Below are 18811 nucleotides of genomic sequence, written 5' to 3' on the forward strand. Positions count from 1 at the left end.
AGCTCTTTCTAAAGAAAAGTAAAAAAGATTCCAGGACACCTCAAGTCCTCCAAAGGTATAATCCCTAAAATATGACATTGTAAGTTACATAGTAATGTCACACAACACATAGTGTTGCTCTACTTAAAATAGTTATTTTTGTTTATTTGGTTATTTTCCCAAATACGTAGTTGTGCAGAATCTGAGATGGCTTCTCTGCAACCCCTTAATACAAATGAACTTCAAATTGATAAAGGTACTTTAAATTGCATGAAGATTCGAGTGAGAAGGGTTTTTTTTTAGTATACAAGCTTCCAATGAACTGTTGTCTATTCTAAGATTGATATCCAAAGATTCATTCAGAATTTTTATTCAGTCTTGAACCACTCTGCCATAACATTCAGGTTCCCTACTTTTTCTTCAAATAGAACCAAGTCCATAGTTTGCTTTTCCTTTTCTCTTCCCATTCTATATCACTAGATATTCTCCCTCACAAATGCAGATTTGATTCCAGCTTGACAAATCCCAGCTGTTTTTTTCTACTCCAGCACTGATTTTTTTGATCCAAACTAAAATCACAATCTGCTCCTCCATAGCTTTTCACATCTTTTCTTAATTCAGATATTCAGAAAGTCTTCCTTATTCATCAGCATAATTTAAAGTCAGAAAATAAAACATAGTTCTCTTCCAAAATCTCATATAGTAACTCTCTCTTTTTTTTTTTTTTTTTTTTTTTTTTTTTTTTAATTCTCTTTATATTCTTCTTTAAGAAATTATCTTACTAGTGACTGGAAATGGTTAATCTTCTGGACACTGAAGTTTGACATTACATCACAGTTTGAGCTTTAATCCTTAGCCTCTCCTGGCACATATGCTTGTTGATCTTAGCTGTGTTCTGAGGCAGTTAAAAGGGTTTTAAAGTATACATCTGCAGTGTTGAATCAGAGTTTTACATAACTTTTAGTGTTTGTAACAGTCACCTCTGAGCTTCTGTGTCTAAATGTATATAAGGACTGTTTAGAAAGTATTAAACATCACAAGAAGACTAAATATTAATACTCAGCTTTCAAAAAGATGGAAAAGAAGAGGAAAAGGAGAAAAATATGAGCTAAGAGGAGAAATTTTTAAACAAGTACAACAGCTAATCCTTTTAAGTGATATAAAAGTTGAATGGCTATGAGTGAAAGAGGCAGTCAGCATTTACAAGAATAAATACTTGAAGTTAATATTCTTGTAAACTTAGCAATAACAGATGCTAAATTTTTGTTGCTTACAGTCAACTTGAAATTGTTTAGGTCAAAATCTGATCAGAAAGAGGAAGTATTTGAGTAAATTAAACAACACTACTGTAGCAGATGGCTACTTCTGAATAAAATAGGAGAACATTAAAATCAAAGGGTCAAACTGCATTAACAATTGTCTCAAAGTTATTGTTTTTATAGATAATCACTTTGTTTCTAACAGCTTATAATTATAAATTATAAAGATTTATCCTGAGTAATTTAAACATTTTAAATAATTTTAACATTTAAATAATTTTTACGTATTTTATAAGACAGAAGTGATAAACAGAAAAATAAATTGTCATCATTGATGACAGCAGAAGCTTTCACTAAGGTTTTGAACCTCATCTGCTTTAAGCAATTTATATTTTTAATTTAGCAATACCTTTATAGAAGAGTACACTGTTTTTTAGAAGGAAAACATCTGTGTAAGGAAAGTGAAGGTTAAGACTAACAAAAAGGTTAATATCACAGTGACAAGAGGGGTCTAAAGACATTAGTCTATTGAAGGACTACCTGTACTTTGGAAGAAAAAGGTGATTATTTAAAGCGTAATATTGTGCAACGCTAAACATTAAGGCAGAACTAAAAAGGCCCTAAAACATTACCTCAAGTTCTGCAATCCAGCTCCTCCAGTGTGACAATCATAAGCATAATGATTTCTTTTCAGTAGAAAGCTTTCTAATACAGACAAAACTTACACCATTAAGATCACTTAAATGAAGGCCAATGGGAAAAACGTAACCAAAAGAAGATACATCAACATTTTTACTCTTTTTACTCAGTCAGTTCATTTGTACTGACTGGAGTAGTTACAGGACAGTTTTGCTAACAGGGCCATCAAGTGCCTGAAAAGCTTTATCCAGTCAGCTGTAAAAACTGGAATTGGTCTAGTTACCTTCACTTCTTAGAGTTCAGCATAGAGAAGCAAATCAGCAGTACCACTTATACAAATTGTTCTGCTAAAGTTCACATAGATTATTATAAAAGTCAAAATGAATGTATTTTACACATTAAGATTTTGTATATTCTTTAATTAAGGTACATTTCCGCCTATAAAGGTGTGATTTAAAAACACATTACAGGAAGGGAAGACAAGAACTTAGCCTTTCGATCCCAATTTCAACATTAAAACCACCCCTAGCCTTAGGCAAGTCTATCAAACTATCGGTATCAGATCCCACGTCCCTCAAAGTAGGCTGATAACACTTATCTCATGTTTTGTTGTGAGGATTATTGTCTGTAAAACTCTCAGAAGATTGAAAATACTATTCAAGCATAAACATAGGACATTTTTAATTACATCTCAAAGAAAATGCATCCAAGTAACTGTTGGTAAAAATGTTGGTACTCCAATTTAGAAACAGTACTTACTTCAAGTCTTTGAACAATTTCTCTGATGTCTTCAGTACAATTATCTGCTGCAGACAGAAGAATGCATTCTCCTCTTTCATAAAATACTTTGATGCTCATTAACCCAGATGTCCATCCAATAACGTCTCTGCAGGAGCAGTTAAACACAACATTTTTTGATTCCTTTTCAATCAACATGATAAATTCATTGGAGATTCCAAGGAGACATTCAATGTCAGCAGACTGGCCAAAATCTCGTGCAATCACATTCCACATAATTGCCCCAACACTGAATAAATGTGCATCTTTCCTTGGCTTCACTTTTTCTTTCTTTTTTGCCCCCAAAGTAATAAAGCTAAACTTTGCTGAAGTGTCCACTGTAGCCGTGGTAACAAAGTTTTCTGCCAGATCTTTCAAGTATTCTTGACGTGTCCTTGTGGCCATGGCTCGAAATTTTTCCGATTTATGTGCTGCATTTTCCGCATTGATAACTTTGGCTAAAAGGAAGTCCCTAAAGACTGCTGACTTGGGAAAAGTTACTCCTTTGGGAATGGGTGGACCAAATGGAGGTACATCTTTTGATCTTGAAACACCAACACTAGAAATAAGAGAAAGTAAATGGATAATTAGCTTTTTTTTTTTTAAGGCATTCAGATATTCAGATAATAAACAGGACTATGACCTATACAGTCCATTTACAGAGATGAGTTTAGCTTTAACATGTCAATTTTTAGATGAAAATTCAATAATAGGTTGGGAAAAACACTTAGGAAAACTATTAAATATAATCCCTTTTACACATCAGAAAAATTAAGAAGATGATCTGTTTTAGAATTGGCTTTTTTTAAATATGTAACAGACACTGTAAATGTATCTTAGTAAGACAAAGAACATCAAGGATGACTTTTTAGAGAGTCAGTGTCTCGTTCCTTTCAATAGAATAAATACAAAAATGCTTTGTAAGATACTGTCACGTAAATGAAAGATCAAGGATTTTTAAAAGAGATTTCTTTATGTAAATCTGCCTATTTTCAGCTTTCACTCAGTTGTGTGATCTTAAAACTGAGAAACATATAAACACAAATAACATTCTTTTCAATCCTCAGATATCTTGCAAGAACAGAGGAAAAAGTACCAGCGTCAAACAATTCTGTAACAGTCGCATTTTGCATGAGTTTAAGTTCTCTACTCTAAGCTGATGGAATTTCTAAATACCTGCAACTCAAATGATGGAATGTCAAAAATATTTGCACAGCTCATATCAAGATGTAAAGGAAGTAGAAATATTTGATACACAGCTACACCTACAACTAATAACATTTCACACACAACATATACATATATATGTTACGACACATAACATATTTCAAATGAAAAAATTTCCAAATACAGTGGAAACTACATAAAACCACTAGTAGTTTGACTGAAGTACAGTCACATTTGGGATTACAGACAACCATCATAAAATAATATAAAGTATGTCATGTATATTGCTCTGCTCAGCCCTGGTGAGGCCACATCAAGCACTGCATCCAGTTCTGGGCTGCCCAGTACAAGAAAGACATTGAGCTACTGGAGAGAGCCCTCCAGCAGAGGGCTACGAAGATGATCAGGGCACCTGCCCTCTGAGGAAAGGCTGCAAGAACTGGGCCTGTTTAAGCTGGAGAACAGAAGACTGGGGGGGGAGGGGTCTTATCAGTGTGTATAAGTATCTAAAGTGAGGGAGGGTGTCAAGGGGACGGGGACAAACTCTTTTCAGTCGTCCCATGTGACAGGACAAGAGGCAATGGGCAGAAATTGAAGCACAGGAAGTTCCGCCTGACCGCGAGGGGGAATTTCTTCCCTGTGAGAGTGACGGAGCACTGGGACAGGTTGCCCAGAGAGGTTGTGGAGTCTCCTTCTCTGGAGATCTTCAAGGCCCGCCTGGATGCAACCCTGTCTAACGTGCTCTAAGTAATCCTGCTGAGCAGGGAGGTTGGACTAGATGATCTCTTGAGGTCCCCTCCAACCTTACACATTCTGTGACTCTGTGATCCTGTACTTTTTAATAAATATAGAATAGTTACTTAAACAAACCCAGGTTCTAAAAGAAAGCATAAATCCAGGAAGATACCTGCTGACTACTGACTACCTGCAGCACTACTGTTGAAGTCCTGATCGTTATTTGGACAATTCCCAACTAGTTGAGAATTATTCCTCCACCCAGGTTGAGTTGCTTGAGGCACCTTGAGTGTAAGAGTTAAGGTGAAGTGAAATTTGGGATGTTTTTGTGCTCTCCAAAAGCCTTGATTCAAGTGCTTAAAGACAGTGACTTATTCTGGTGTCATACAGTCAGAGTTTGGGGTGTGTGTGTGTGTGTGTGTGTGTGTGTGTGTATGTACTACACACACACACACACAAGTTAACAGCCTTCTAAAATACTTTACTTTAAAATGATCTCATTTCATGAAAATGAAAGCATGCAGTGCAAATTCTAAATTAGTTTCTGTTGTTGTATCAGCAAGTTTTATTTTCACAGTATTATTGCTCATTTTTTTTGCCTATACACCAGCAAGACAGAGGTCTGTACATACTTATTTCAGTCTACAAATTATGTCCATGATTCCAAATGTGTGCAAGGTATTCACTGGAGTTTCAAACTTACAGAAAATGAAGTAGAAATTTTAAAATTGTGTATTATCTTGGAAATACAAAATTATTGGAACAGACAAATTCTTTGTAGACTTAATAGTAAATTTAAATAGTTATAAGGCTCTACTCACCTATAGCACACATTTTCAGTGCAAGGATTATGCACTTTGACTATGACAAATACATGTTGAAAGTGGGAACGAATATTTTTTGGAGTAAAAGGAAGTGCTCCTGGCTCTTGGAAGACAATTGTAACTATGTCATTTCCTATATGCCTTTTCCTTAGCAGCTGGACAAGAAACATGCATTGAAAAATTAGTTATTAAAAAAGAAAAGACATTTTTTCATTTTAGCAAAAGACAAACAAATAAAAATGAAGCTTTTTTCATAAAATATCAGTTAATCAATCATATTCTGGATAGCTAGAGGTAAAGGATATCAGGTTGAACTGCAAGAAGACAGAGAAAAGAAATTGGACTAAACCACAAAAATACCAGTGACTTCTTTCACATCTCCATAAGAGTTCTGGTCAGTTTCTATTGGTTTTATTTACTTCTCTTATTTTAGTGCATGAGTGTAGTAATCAGAAATATATGTTGCACCACTTAACTTTTATCACTATGCATACTTCTGTATATTAGTTTTATCTTTCTTATCTTTTTACAGCAATAGCTGCTTATATAAGAAAAATGTAATATTGCATTTCTTTTCCAATAAACATTCCTTTTGCACATTGCATTTTTATTAAACATTGGTTCTTACTATTATGATCTTAGTGTTTTTTAAAAATAGCTTATCATGAATACTAATCACAACTTATAACTATTGTATACTTGGGAGCAAAGCTGAGACACAGAAGACCTATGAAGGAACAGCAGCTATCAGGAAAAAAAAAGACATTTCTTTTTTTAAAAAAAGATCTATTTTTTAAAAAAGTGACATCTCTTTTAAAATAACCTTGCTTAGAAAATACCTATTAATTTGCTAGAGGGAAAGAAGTAGTCTAGCATGTGCTAGGTTGCAAATATCCACCTAAAGTGTGGAAAAGAATTTGCTTTGTCAACTATACCTTGGCTCTTTAGCATTAGTGTAACTAAAAAAGATACAAGAATAAATTTAATTAATAACTTTATGGCAGAATAAGGAAAAATTTCTATACTAAGTTGATTTTCGAAATAAAATCTTTCCAATGAAAGAACATTCACTTGTATTTTCTCAATTGCATTAAAAGCTAGTATTTCAACTACCCACAAAAGAGGTAAAGTTGCACATATTAAAGCCTAAGACCTGTAAGTATCTTGTACTACAACTGCTAAAGCAATACATGGGTTTATATTCTAAAACTAATGAAAATGGCCAAAATCATAATTTTAAAGCACTTAAATAACATATCTATATAATTTTAAACATAATAAAAATCTCAAGTGCTGTTAAAAAAACTAGAGTAATGATGAAACTTTAGAACATATATGAGAAATAATATTTGGTGTAGGCCATGTTATTTAAGCCATGTTTTTCAATTTTTAATCAAAAAATCCCCCCAAATAACCGACTCTTTGAGCAACTTAAGATGTACATCCCGTTGCATACCAACTACAATAAAAGCCCACTATGGGGAACTGATCAGAGAACTAGGTATGTCAGGTATAATTTAATTTGTTGAGCTGGTTTATACAATCATTAGATTGTAGTAGCGAAGCACGAGTTCATGTTTAGGGGTATTATTATTTCACAGGTTGGAATTTAAACCGACGTTAGATTTGTAAAAAAACTTTCAATTATTAGGTAAAAGTTGATGCCTTGCTACCTTTGTTATATAACTAAATCTTCATCTAGCAAAATTGGAAAATTAGAAAGTAACACCTTGTTTAAAATTAAATTCATTACTCGATAATCATTTTGGTAGATATTTTGAGGTTCTACTTGCAGCTATAGGTTGCTTAAGAACAACAGTCACTTGCTAAGGGACTAGTTTTAGAAGTGTTTGAAATTGTACTAGCAATAACAGTCTTTAAAATGAAGGTAGTTCTTCTACCTTCTTCCTAAACACTTGTTTTAAGAGCTTAAATCTCTAAAGAGGAACACAAATAGTAAATAGGAAGTCAAATCACCATTTTTAAGAACCTTACCAAGCTTGCTGTGATCTGAGAGACTTCTTCGACATTTTAAAATAACATCAGTGTAACACTGTTATAAATAACTGTCATGCATAAGTGGTCAGTGAGCTTAAACACAATGCAAAGGCAAAACACTGTCGTGTCTGTGTACAGGGAATTATAATGCAAAGAACTGGAAAGGGGAGGGAAGTAAATTGGAGTGATCTAGAGGATGGAAAGTAGTGCTCTGGACAGGACAAAGGAATAGGAGAAGGATCAACTATTGAATGGAGAAGGAGGGAATGCACACTTCCCTAGAAAATGTAAAGACTGCATTCTGAAAATGAAAGAGGAACCAAAGGAAACTGGAACTAAGCAAAAATGATTTATAACAATTCTTATTCTAGTTTCCATGCTATGACCTATATTTTCCTCCCAACTTTCATCTCCTAATTTTTATTTTTAAGGTTCTCCGTTTCCCCTTCCTCTCCCATTTTGAGGTCTGTTCAGGCTTTTCTTTCTTTCTTTTTTTTTTTTTTCTTTTCTTTTCTTTCCTTTTTTTTAAATACATCTGCCTTTCTAACATATAAAGAATCTCATGCCAATGTAGAGCACAGTAGGAACTCTCAATAGGGTGCACAGATTACAGAGGATTACTTACAGTAAGCAGATACCAAACACTCCCTGACATCATTCTAGTATCAGTCTAAACCAATATAGTAGAATATGTGCATGAACCCAATACAGTAAGATAGACATTCAACAGGAACTCAGTGAATAAGTTATAATGTAGAAATTCAAGACACACAAAGGGCAATCCAGTAAGGAAAATATGTTAGAAAAGCAGAATTTAGCTTTAAGCATTAAGTTAAAAATAGTTATACAAAATAACAGTTACTATGTCAAATATGAGATCTTAACTATGATAGTCAATTCTTAATTTTCAGATATGCATCTCTAAGGAAAAAGTATTTGTTATCACAAAACTTAGCATATTTACAGGCTGCGCAGAGCCACAGAAATCTACTCATTTCTGAGGAATTTTAATAGTCTATTCAAACTGCAAAACAACAAGGAACTCTCCTTGTAAAAGTAGTGGGACAGTATTCTTCATTCAATTAAATGATGAGACGCTAAGAGACAAAAACAAAAACCCTTCAAACTTATTTTAGTATGTTTCTAAAATAAGTGGCTTTAGAAAGCTCTAATTTTAATTTGCTTTATTAATCAGCACCAAAACAGAACAAATGTCAAAAGGTATTTCATCAGACCTGGTTAAACTGTGTTTGGTATAGCCATGTGCCTGGTTACCTCTAAGAACTTAATAGTAACTTAGCTTCAAGAAGTTTATTTCACTCTTGCATACCCGTTTTAAGTTTTCATTAAATCAGATAAAAACTGGTAATTTGGACTGATTTGGATTAATCAGGTCTGACTACATCCACAAGCAGACTGCAAATGCATGAATGGAAAAAACTTGCAAGGGAATGATTTGGAAAGGGGCTTCACAAAGGTAAAGTTTAAAAGGGAAAGCCTTGAACTATGATTTCAAGAAAAGGCCAATAAAGGGGAAGGAACTGGCCACACAAGGGCTGGTAGTGCTTTCTGTCCTAGGGAAGGAGCAGCTGATTTGAAAGTTCCCAGCCTATGTTACAGCCAAAGTGAAAATTACCTTGCTCTTTGGATCTCCTGCTGGCTCTAAAACTAGAGGGATGTCCTGATCAGTGACCAAGCAGGGCGTAGTTAAGTCCTGGAAGAAGCAATAAACAATTCTGGTGTGGCCTATTTTTGGCTCACACGTATTTGGAATTTAAGAAAAGCTTGGTGCTTGCTCATTGAAGGTCTTGTACCTAGATGATTAAGATTGGCTCAATATCTTGCCAAGTCATTAGTAAAGGAGTGACATTGAGAGAGGATGCAACAACCTCATTGCCAGTACATACACAGTAAGCCAGCAAAAAAAAACCCATTGATACGGAGGTCTTCATTACTAATAGAATCTAAAAGGAAAGTTACTGTGGCCTCTAAGTTCCCCTAATTTGGGTATTTAGAGTCACTGAGCAGGGACAAACAACGTTCATATTCCTTGGTACCTGAAAACCTTTCTGACTTGAGGAGATGAGCAAGTGCATCTGAGCTCTTCAGTATCTACATAGTCTCAAGGAAAAAGATCCTAATCCAAATTTATCCTAGCTTGTGAGAGATAACACTGTTGATACATTTCATATTCCAATATGTATTTTGGAACTAAACAGTAACAGAATAATAATAGAAGAAATTTAAGCAATTATTTTCGCACATTAAGGCTGGCTAAATTCTTCTCATTTGGGTGTGCCTGTCATACTTCATTAACAGTGTCCATGCTCGGCAAATATGGCTGGATATCAGCATCTAAAAATAATGTGGTGGGTCTTCACATAGGTATACTACTTCAACTTAAAAAAAAAAAAAACTGCCACGTTATTTTGATCCCAAGAAAGCCACGAACCACAACAAGATGCTCTTACTATATACTGAAACTGTTAATGAGACAATGACTGATGAGTGCCTAATAAAACACGGTGGAAAGGAGTGTTTGTTGCTGGGTAAAAATCATGGAACTAATTTTGGAAGACTTTGCAATATATAAAAAAATATATAAAACACCTGTCTACAAAGAAAGACACATAAGGAAATGAAAAAATGAAAGGAAAGCAAAGAAAGAAGTGCAAGGACAGTAATAAGGAACTGCTGAGCAACACTGCAGTGAAGGAGACAAACAGCAAACAATTACAAGAATTAGTGGATCACGGCAAGAGGGTATCGTATTCTCACAAATAATGGAAAGTTATAGAAGACAATGACAAAGCTAATAAACTCCACATAAAGTCATATTTACTGTCGGTGCCTGTGATTAGCTATGAAAATATTTATTTTTCATTATAAGGCAAGCTCATTCAGTGTATTATATCTTAACAGAATACAGTTTTCCCTGTTTACATATGTTTTCCAGTCAAAGATCAATATATTCAGAAATATTCTGCTATTGCAATGGGTTCTACATCTGTGCGTTGCAAACTTGTAAAATTTTTTCAAATGAATGCAAATTATAGCTGATTTAAAATGTAACAGTGTTTTGAACTGCCTCATATGACTTCAGAACCTCAGTCACCAAGTTCTTTTTCAAAGGGTACCGTATTTCAAGAAAAACTGAAGCATTTTTCAATTATGTGTAAAAACAAAGTATTCTATTACTGTATAGTAATAAGGCGTAAGTGAAGGTTCAGAGAAACGGAGTCATTTTGAATAGATGAAAATGATCCAGTATCTTGATTATTAGATAATAGCACAGTTCAGTTTGTGATAAGGCTGAACATTTTCTCCTCTGAAAGTCGTATATATTTTAGGACATATGATTGGTCAAAACATTCATATTATTCATACTGTGGAGGATCTCTGCCTTTTGATTCCTAATGCAGCTTCTTTAAACCTTATCTAAAGCCCAAATGTAATAGCTCAAAACTATGCAGTTATCTTAACTGCTCACTCAGAACTGTTTTTCAAACAGTTCAGAGCATTATACACTAACTCCTTAAAATACATAAATACATTATATATATTCTTCCATTTCAATTTTCATTTATCCTTTGTCAAGAATTTTAATTGTTTTCTTTATCTTCTGTTGCTGCCTTGACACATGACTTTTTCTTTCCACAAGACCTATTGATAGGGTAGACACGAAAGATGCAAGTAGTTTAACAATCAGTAGCTACAACTTTTGTATGCTGCTCAAAAACAAAATCAGACAGCATCTTTATTTCATGGCAATTTTCCAATATGACTGAAGAAATCTTTGCATCTTGCACTGCAATAAGGATACTTTTAAAAATTCTTTAATGCTTATTTCTGCAGAAATAGAAAAATGTAGAGTAGCAAGTCAGAAAGTTACAGACTTTGGCCTGATCTATGATCAGCTCTATCTTTCACCTTTTTTAAGTGCTAGTTTTGATATACTATACCAAATGTGCTTGTACTTTTTAAATTCAGTCAGAAGAAATACCTGAGACAGGCAAAGACAGAGTAACCTTACTGACACTCTGCACACTTCTTTGGATGCTGTGTTATTTCTTTAGCCATCCTTAATGCTTTAGAGATATTCTGAACTATTACATAAGCAAGGTGAATTCTCCAGAAATAAAATAAGTACAGTGCAGTTTTCTGTCTTCACAAGCTGATATCCTGAAGCTATGGTGAGGCATTTATTACTAAACTGGTATATTAATGAAAATTTCAAGATCTCTGATAGGTGGATTATGCAGAATCATTTTAAAAATCTTATCACACATTTTAACCATAAGACTACATTTAATTTTTAAAACATACAAAGGGTATAAATCCAGTTGAAAATTAAAGATACTTCAATTCAACTCAATCTCAACATCAATACTGTTTAGTGATACCATGAAATGGAGGAGATAAGTTCATGAATTATGAAGATGTGTTTAAACAATTCTATAAGCTTTTTAATACCTTATAGTATTTCAACAAACAATTCCAAATAAGAGTCAGAAGTCATATAAAAAATTCAGTTTTATGTCAGTATTATTTCAAACAAAAGCCTATTCAAATATTTATAATGTAAAATTACCATGAAAATGGGAAAGGTAAAAACATACCTGTTGCCTATTATTAGGCATATATGGAAGCATTGTTGATACATGAAACATTAACTCATAATCCTTATAGGTAGTATAGAGGGAATGAGTTCCTGTTGAATCAGCTGAAAATGAATTAAATTGCAAGAAGGTTGTCAGTGAAACAACGCATTCATATTACTTTTTAGGATACCATTCTTTGCATGCTATGTCTAAGAAACTCTTTTAAATCTATAAATGAAGTTTAAAATTTATTTCAACACATCTATAACATTTTGCATCAGCTAAAGATCTAATTTTTAGTTTCATGTTATAACATAGATAGTTCCCGCAAGAAGTTGCCCAAAGTTTGCTGTCTGTGAGATTAGGACCTAAGTGACTTCATTTTGAGTATACTGGCAAGCACTATAAAGTCTTATGAAAAAGAACAAATCACTTGGCTACTTAAGTATAGTTTTATATAGTGTATCTTTTTCTGTTATTTAAAAAGTTAATAATGACAATTGACTAATCCTATACCTTACCAAAAATGACCAAATGTCTCTCCAAATCTCACATTAAAACATTTACTGCAGATGAGATACTTTAAAAACATAAAATATATGCATCACACATTATTATATTGTAAAATAATTTTTCATGGGATTTTTCAGATCATTTGAAATTAAGAACTTTTTCAAATATGATATGACTTTCCAAATTTGGAAAGTTTAGTAATGCAGCTTGCGTTTCAGAATTTTTACAGGAAATTATATAGGGTATACTTTGTATTCATAACTTAATGCTTTTTCTTCACTTTCTTCGATGTGTTTGGATTATTTAGGTAAATGCATTTAACTTAAAATCAAAAGATTGGGAAGACTATTGAGGCAAGACAACTATCAATTATTCTTCCCTTTTCAGTGCTTGCTCATTTGTTTTAAATAATTTTATACTTTCTACACCAATAAACAATATTCTCTAGTACTCCTCTTCACACAGTATATTTTTTAATAATTATATTCCTAAAACAAATTGTTTCACTGTGCTTACTTTTTTCAAAATAAACAAACATGCATTTAAATTTAAAACTCAGCAGTAACTATATCTGCAACCCTAAATCTGAAAAAAGTGCCTATGTATAACTTGAACATTTCTGTATTACAAGCTTTGTTGATAGTGTTTGTACAAAATTAAAATTAAGCTCATTTATTAACATTCATGTAATAGAAACTATAGTTACAGTCTATATAGCATAATTTTCACTGAAGTTTCTTATTTAAATGTTGCTAAAAAAGAGAAATTATTATTGCACTTGTCTGAAAATATTTGTTGAAAATATAATTCCATAACTCCTCCAAGGCATTTTAGAAAGAGAGAGTTTACAAGAGAGAAAAAAGTAGAAGGGGAAAAACATTTATATTACACAATACAACTATCTATCTAAACGACATTGATCTTGACAACCGTACTCCCTGAATCCTTTTAAAATCAGATATTAAAAAGTCAAACTATCTTGAACACATATTGCATGAAGTAGTCCCCTTACATAATTACTACAGAAAGTTAGATCCCTTATCCTTAAATCAATTCTTTCTTAACACAACATTCTATTTAACTGAGTATTTTTGATTTAGCACTTTGACTTTGCAAATGAACTAGCAAGCTTTTCTTGTGAAATTTAGGCCCTTACATTAAGTAAGCTGAAATTTTCTAAATGAATAGATGCTCTACTAAACACCTACCAAAGCACATAGTGATTACATTTTTAAAATTAACACTATTCTGTATATATTTTTTAAAAATATTGAACTTGGTCTGTTATTTTTGTATCTCATTTTTTACTGAATATTATTTTTTTCCCCATACAGACTGAAAGCTTAGGTAAACTTCTTCTGCATTACGGAGAAGTTCTACTTCTTTTTTTTCTTTTTTTTCTGCTCCAGAAAAGCATCTTTTACCAAAAGTAAGAACTATAACTTTGTGGATACAGTTTGTAAGGCCTTTTCAATTTCTTCCAACTTTATTTCCCTCATTAGAGGTATGATGAAATTAAATGCAAAACCAATCCAAATTTCTGGAAAACTCATATTTTAAAACTCAATATTAAAAATTAAAATTTTAATGATCCAAAACCAGTATTTTCTTTCCCCATTTCTAGTAGACTGCTACGCTTAGAAACATACAATACACAAATTATATAGTGTTGCAGAATTGGTAAAGTTTCCTCAAATCCTCTAATTTCTGGATTTCAGAATTTTGAACGGATTAACATTAAAAATTATTTAAAGGAGGATAGAAGAGAGTTTGCAGTTAATATATTCCACATGTTCTTCATATTCTACATTCAATATACCATAAGGAATGGATCAATAAGAGTCATTTCTTTGTAGCAAAATATTAAATAAACAGACTAAATTAAAAGGAAAAAAAAAAATTTAAAGAAAGAAAAATCTTACAAGCTTTGGGGAATAGAAAAAAAACAAAAAATGTAAACACTACTAAAACCGAACAAGAAATGTTACAGAAGTGTTATGCCTACCAAAAATATAGTTGCTAGAAATGAAATTAACACTATTCCGAACCTTCAGGCAGTCAAATCAACTTATTCTCCAATTATAAGTATGACATACAGAAATGCTTATTGTATCATTATATTAAAAAAGTATAACACAAAAATACATATATGTAATATCAAACACTACATCTTTGTGAACTCTCTAAATTCCATTCTGTTCATTGCAACTGTAAGAACATATTATGATAGCCTAACATTTTTAGAAGAATACAGCATTAGTAAAACACCAAAATTATGTTATTGAATTATATGTAAGCATAGCTAATTAGCAGTGTATGTTTCTATTGAAGCACAGCAAACATAGAAACTGCATTTGCTGACAATCCAACTTATACATTCATATGTAGAAATTACCAGGTGATAATTGCTTATGCTCTGACTGAGGAAAAAAAGATAAAAAAACATCTCCCTCAACCCCTTAAATTTTTCAGACAAATGTGTAATTTCTTTCCATAAGTCTTGAACCAAACAAAGAATTGACAACCACAGTGAGTTAATAAATGTTTCTATAGGTTAATTTAAGAAATGAATTATTAGTTTGGGCTGAAGTAGGTTGTAATATTCAAATGTTAAGCCAGGATTATTAAAATGAAACATAAATAAAATAGTCTGTCCTAGGATTCAGCTCATCTTTTTCACTACTTCCCCCCTCTGTACTGAGAATGCAGAGTATGAAAGATCTCTGGAGTTGCAGAGCTGGTCTCCCTTCATTGCAAAAGATAAAAACACACAACAGATGTATGCAAGATGTTCTTAAACCAGACTAGATCAGGTGCAAGTGGCAGGAGGAATGGAGAAGCAGAAGAAGAGAGGGCATGTCTATTCCTACATCTCTCTGGGTAGCCAGAAGGCAAACGTCCACTGCAAGAAAACATCCTCCCTTAATTTCCTTTATGTAGAACTTTCTAAGCTTCCTTCTTGGCAGCTTATTTCTAGCCATTCAAGCAATTTTCCCACTCAATTAGAGGGATAAACAGAATATCTACACAAGTAGCTGGATCTAGTAACTTAAAAAGATGTACTTGGCTAATGAAAATATTCCATTTTTGTTATACTTAGGCCACATATAGTATGCAACAAAACAACTATATATATTCAGGATATAATAGACAGGCTACATTTAAAAAAAGCATGTGACTCAAACAGTATGTTACAATAAAGTAGATGATATTCCTAGATCACACCTCATAGGGATCAGTTCTCAAAATTTTGTTAATACCCCATTAAACTGAAAGAATGAGTTAAGTTGATGAGGTACTAACTGGTCAGCTGTAAATGAAGCTCAGAAAATTTGAAGGGCAGTGACCAACAATGTAAATGAAGAGCATCACCGTATCGCTGACTTTTTGACAAGCAATACTTCAGGTTCTATTTTTGCTAAGAAAAAAAAAAATCTGTGCAGACAATTTCTTATACTACTGCGCTGCCCTGAAGAGATAGAAACACCACAGTAGTTAGGTAGATAAATGTTTGTTTGTTAACTGCAAAATGGTAACATTCAGTTAACAGTGTTAACTGAAGAATGGTAACATGTTTAATGCGCTACTGAAAACCTGATTTCTCCTCAAATACACACTAAAGTATACACTGATTATCAGAAATGCAGAATTCTAAGAGGAATGAGGAAAATAGTCTCATCTTATGACTACACGTTTCAAGATACGTCTTTTTAAACATAACATAGCAAAATAGCTGTGAAATCCTGAAAGAAATCAAGAATCACATAATTCATAGTACTTTAGTGTCATTTAGTAAGAAAATGGAATACACAAGTTGTTTTGATTTTCCCATCTTTTTTTCTGTCACACAAAAAGTAAATAAGAAAGTGTGACACATATACACATCTTCCTCATCTAGCCTACATTCTTGCTAGTCTATCCCAAAGTCAAGAGCATGAGAACACAAAACACTATTTGCAGAAGATGCTTATCACTGGGAATTACAACTTCTACCACAGAACAGAAACACAACTTACTTTTATTATCTAGCTGAGCTCTGTATTTACTAAACCCCTTTAGCCGTACTCTCTGGCCCAGGAGATCAAGGAACTCTTCAAACGCTGGCCCTGCCATCTCATTGTTATACATTTCTTCCTCTGTGCTTTGGCCTGCTTTGCAGTAAAGGATACCAATCTTATGTTGAAAACTCAGCTGAAATAAAAAAGGAAGAAAAATTATAGAAGCAAGAGAAAGCAAATACTTAAATATAACTTATTAACATTTTTATGTTAATTATTAAATATTAACATAATTATGTTACAATGTCTGATAGGAGTAACTTGAGAACGAAACAAATAAGTGTTGTGATTCAGAAAATTAAGTCACCACAGAGAGCAAAGAAAATTATCTTGAAAGAAAACTGATCCATTTTGGTCACGATCCAAATAGAAAAAACAGTTGACGAAGTTCACTTGATCAGTTATCTATAAAAGCATACTTTTTGCATGTTTCTTAGTGTGAGAATTTTAATTTGCAATGATCATATTGTAGTATTCTCTCTGATACAAAACAGGGTGAGGTTAATTTTCCCTCACTTCTATTTTTTAAAATTCATTCAGACAATTCTCTGCATATTAAGTTCTTTCCCATCACCAAGTAACATTTCCAATTATGTAAGAGCAGCAGTTCCAAAGACGCTTTTCACAAGACACTGAACAGACTCTCACAACACTGATTTCTCTTATATGCATCAACAAATATTTTCTCCTCCCCATAAAACTGTCTTTTGCAAAAAATCATTCTCCATTTGCAACATATATTTAACTTTAAACTAGAAATCAGATTGCAGTTGAATAGTTTGGCTAAAAGAATTAAAGTCAACTCTAGAATATTAGTATTAGATATTAGAATATTAGTAACTAAATCAACTCTCCAGCTGTACAGTCTTCTCTTAATCAAACTTCAGGATTTGTGCCTAAAATGTCCCATGTAAAGATTGTACAAACATCCCTTGTATTAGAGCAAAGGGACAAGAACAGTCTACTTTACCTTAGACATGCAAAGTCTGCAATGTTAAGCATATTGCAAAATTCAGACTCATAATCATGCTGTTGCACTGATGTTTATCTCAACAATATCTAGGAAAGACTGCAAGATGGGAACACTGAAAAGTCTAGTCATAAAAACATACATACACAAAAGAAAAAAGTATCATAAATATAATTCCTAACTTCAAATAATGTTTAATCTTCCCATTTAAATAAATTCTGCACTTCTCCATTGTAAGAATAGTGTAGCATGTAAGCCAGCCGCCAAGAGACAAAAAAAAAAAAAAAAAAAAAACACAAACAAAAAAACCCACCCACGTCCTGGAGGAACAGGATGGTTTGGTTTGAAGACCTAATTCAATTAAAAATATCCCATGTTTGTAGTGAAATTTCTGAACACTGTTACACAGAACAGGTAGCTCCATGAGGAGGCTGCTCTTATAAGGAGTTTCCTGTAGCTAGATTACCCAATTTCTGATGTCAGCTTCATTCAATCTTCTCTAGAGCGTCGGTAACCTTTTTCCTATCTCAGTTTTCTGATGTCCTATACAGTTGAATTTATGCTACTGCCTCTCTCTTGAGCTCTTTCCCTTACGCAAGTCATATATTTACATAGCATCTCTCAGAACATAATACATTTAGGACCTTCATCAAGTTTAACTGAAACTGGTCAACAAATTCATTTATGAGGACAAAAAGATCTCCAGAACAAATGTATATCCAATATAAAGATTTCCTCATTTCAACAGAAAAAAAAAAAAATCAAACTTTTTTTCCTACCTAAATGTATGCAGATTCAGTATAGGATTTGGGCACCCAAAACTTGCAGTGATTTTTTTTTTTTTTTTTTAAGGTGGAGTCTGAGTCAGACTTCTAAATTCTGTAAAAGAGCAGCATTAAGACACCAGCTTCTTCTTAGTATTTCCTATTGACTGGCATTACGCATTCTTCATCTAGACTCCAGACTGCTTACTAGTATAGTCCCCATTTTGAAGCAATGCCTGGAGAGAGGTAGGTGTCTATAACAGAAGGTTCCAGATTCCACATTGGAGACTATTTTATTCAGTGGAAAACTAGCATGGACAGAATTCATGGAGTAGACTGGAAGAGAACTGCTTATATAAACAGGAGGAAGTATAGGAAGTGATGCTGTTACTTGACACTTTCCAGCAGAGAGAGACTGCTTATGAGCACACTACCACTTCTGTTCCAGCTCAATGTCAAACAGTTTAGCTTAAACCATAGGGAGTTTAAGTTAATTTCCTTGACTTTACATTACAATTAAGGACCGG

At 33.1% G+C, this 18811-nt stretch overlaps 1 protein-coding gene across 5 annotated transcripts in view; it reads right to left on the reverse strand.

Annotated features, from left to right (window-relative positions):
- Window positions 1-18811, reverse strand: part of SIPA1L2 (signal induced proliferation associated 1 like 2) — a 152555-nt gene that overhangs the window by 57864 nt on the left and 75880 nt on the right. For all 5 annotated transcript variants that reach the window (XM_062572265.1, XM_062572266.1, XM_062572264.1 and 2 more), the window contains exons 6-9: window positions 16509-16683; window positions 11998-12101; window positions 5378-5535; window positions 2637-3213 (exon numbers count right to left, since the gene is read on the reverse strand). In XM_062572265.1, the coding sequence (XP_062428249.1) occupies window positions 2637-3213; window positions 5378-5535; window positions 11998-12101; window positions 16509-16683 (1014 nt within the window). The remainder of the gene's footprint in view (window positions 1-2636; window positions 3214-5377; window positions 5536-11997; window positions 12102-16508; window positions 16684-18811) is intronic.

The sequence above is a fragment of the Rhea pennata genome, chromosome 3, assembly GCF_028389875.1.
Source record: "Rhea pennata isolate bPtePen1 chromosome 3, bPtePen1.pri, whole genome shotgun sequence".
Classification (NCBI taxonomy): Eukaryota; Metazoa; Chordata; class Aves; order Rheiformes; family Rheidae; genus Rhea; species Rhea pennata.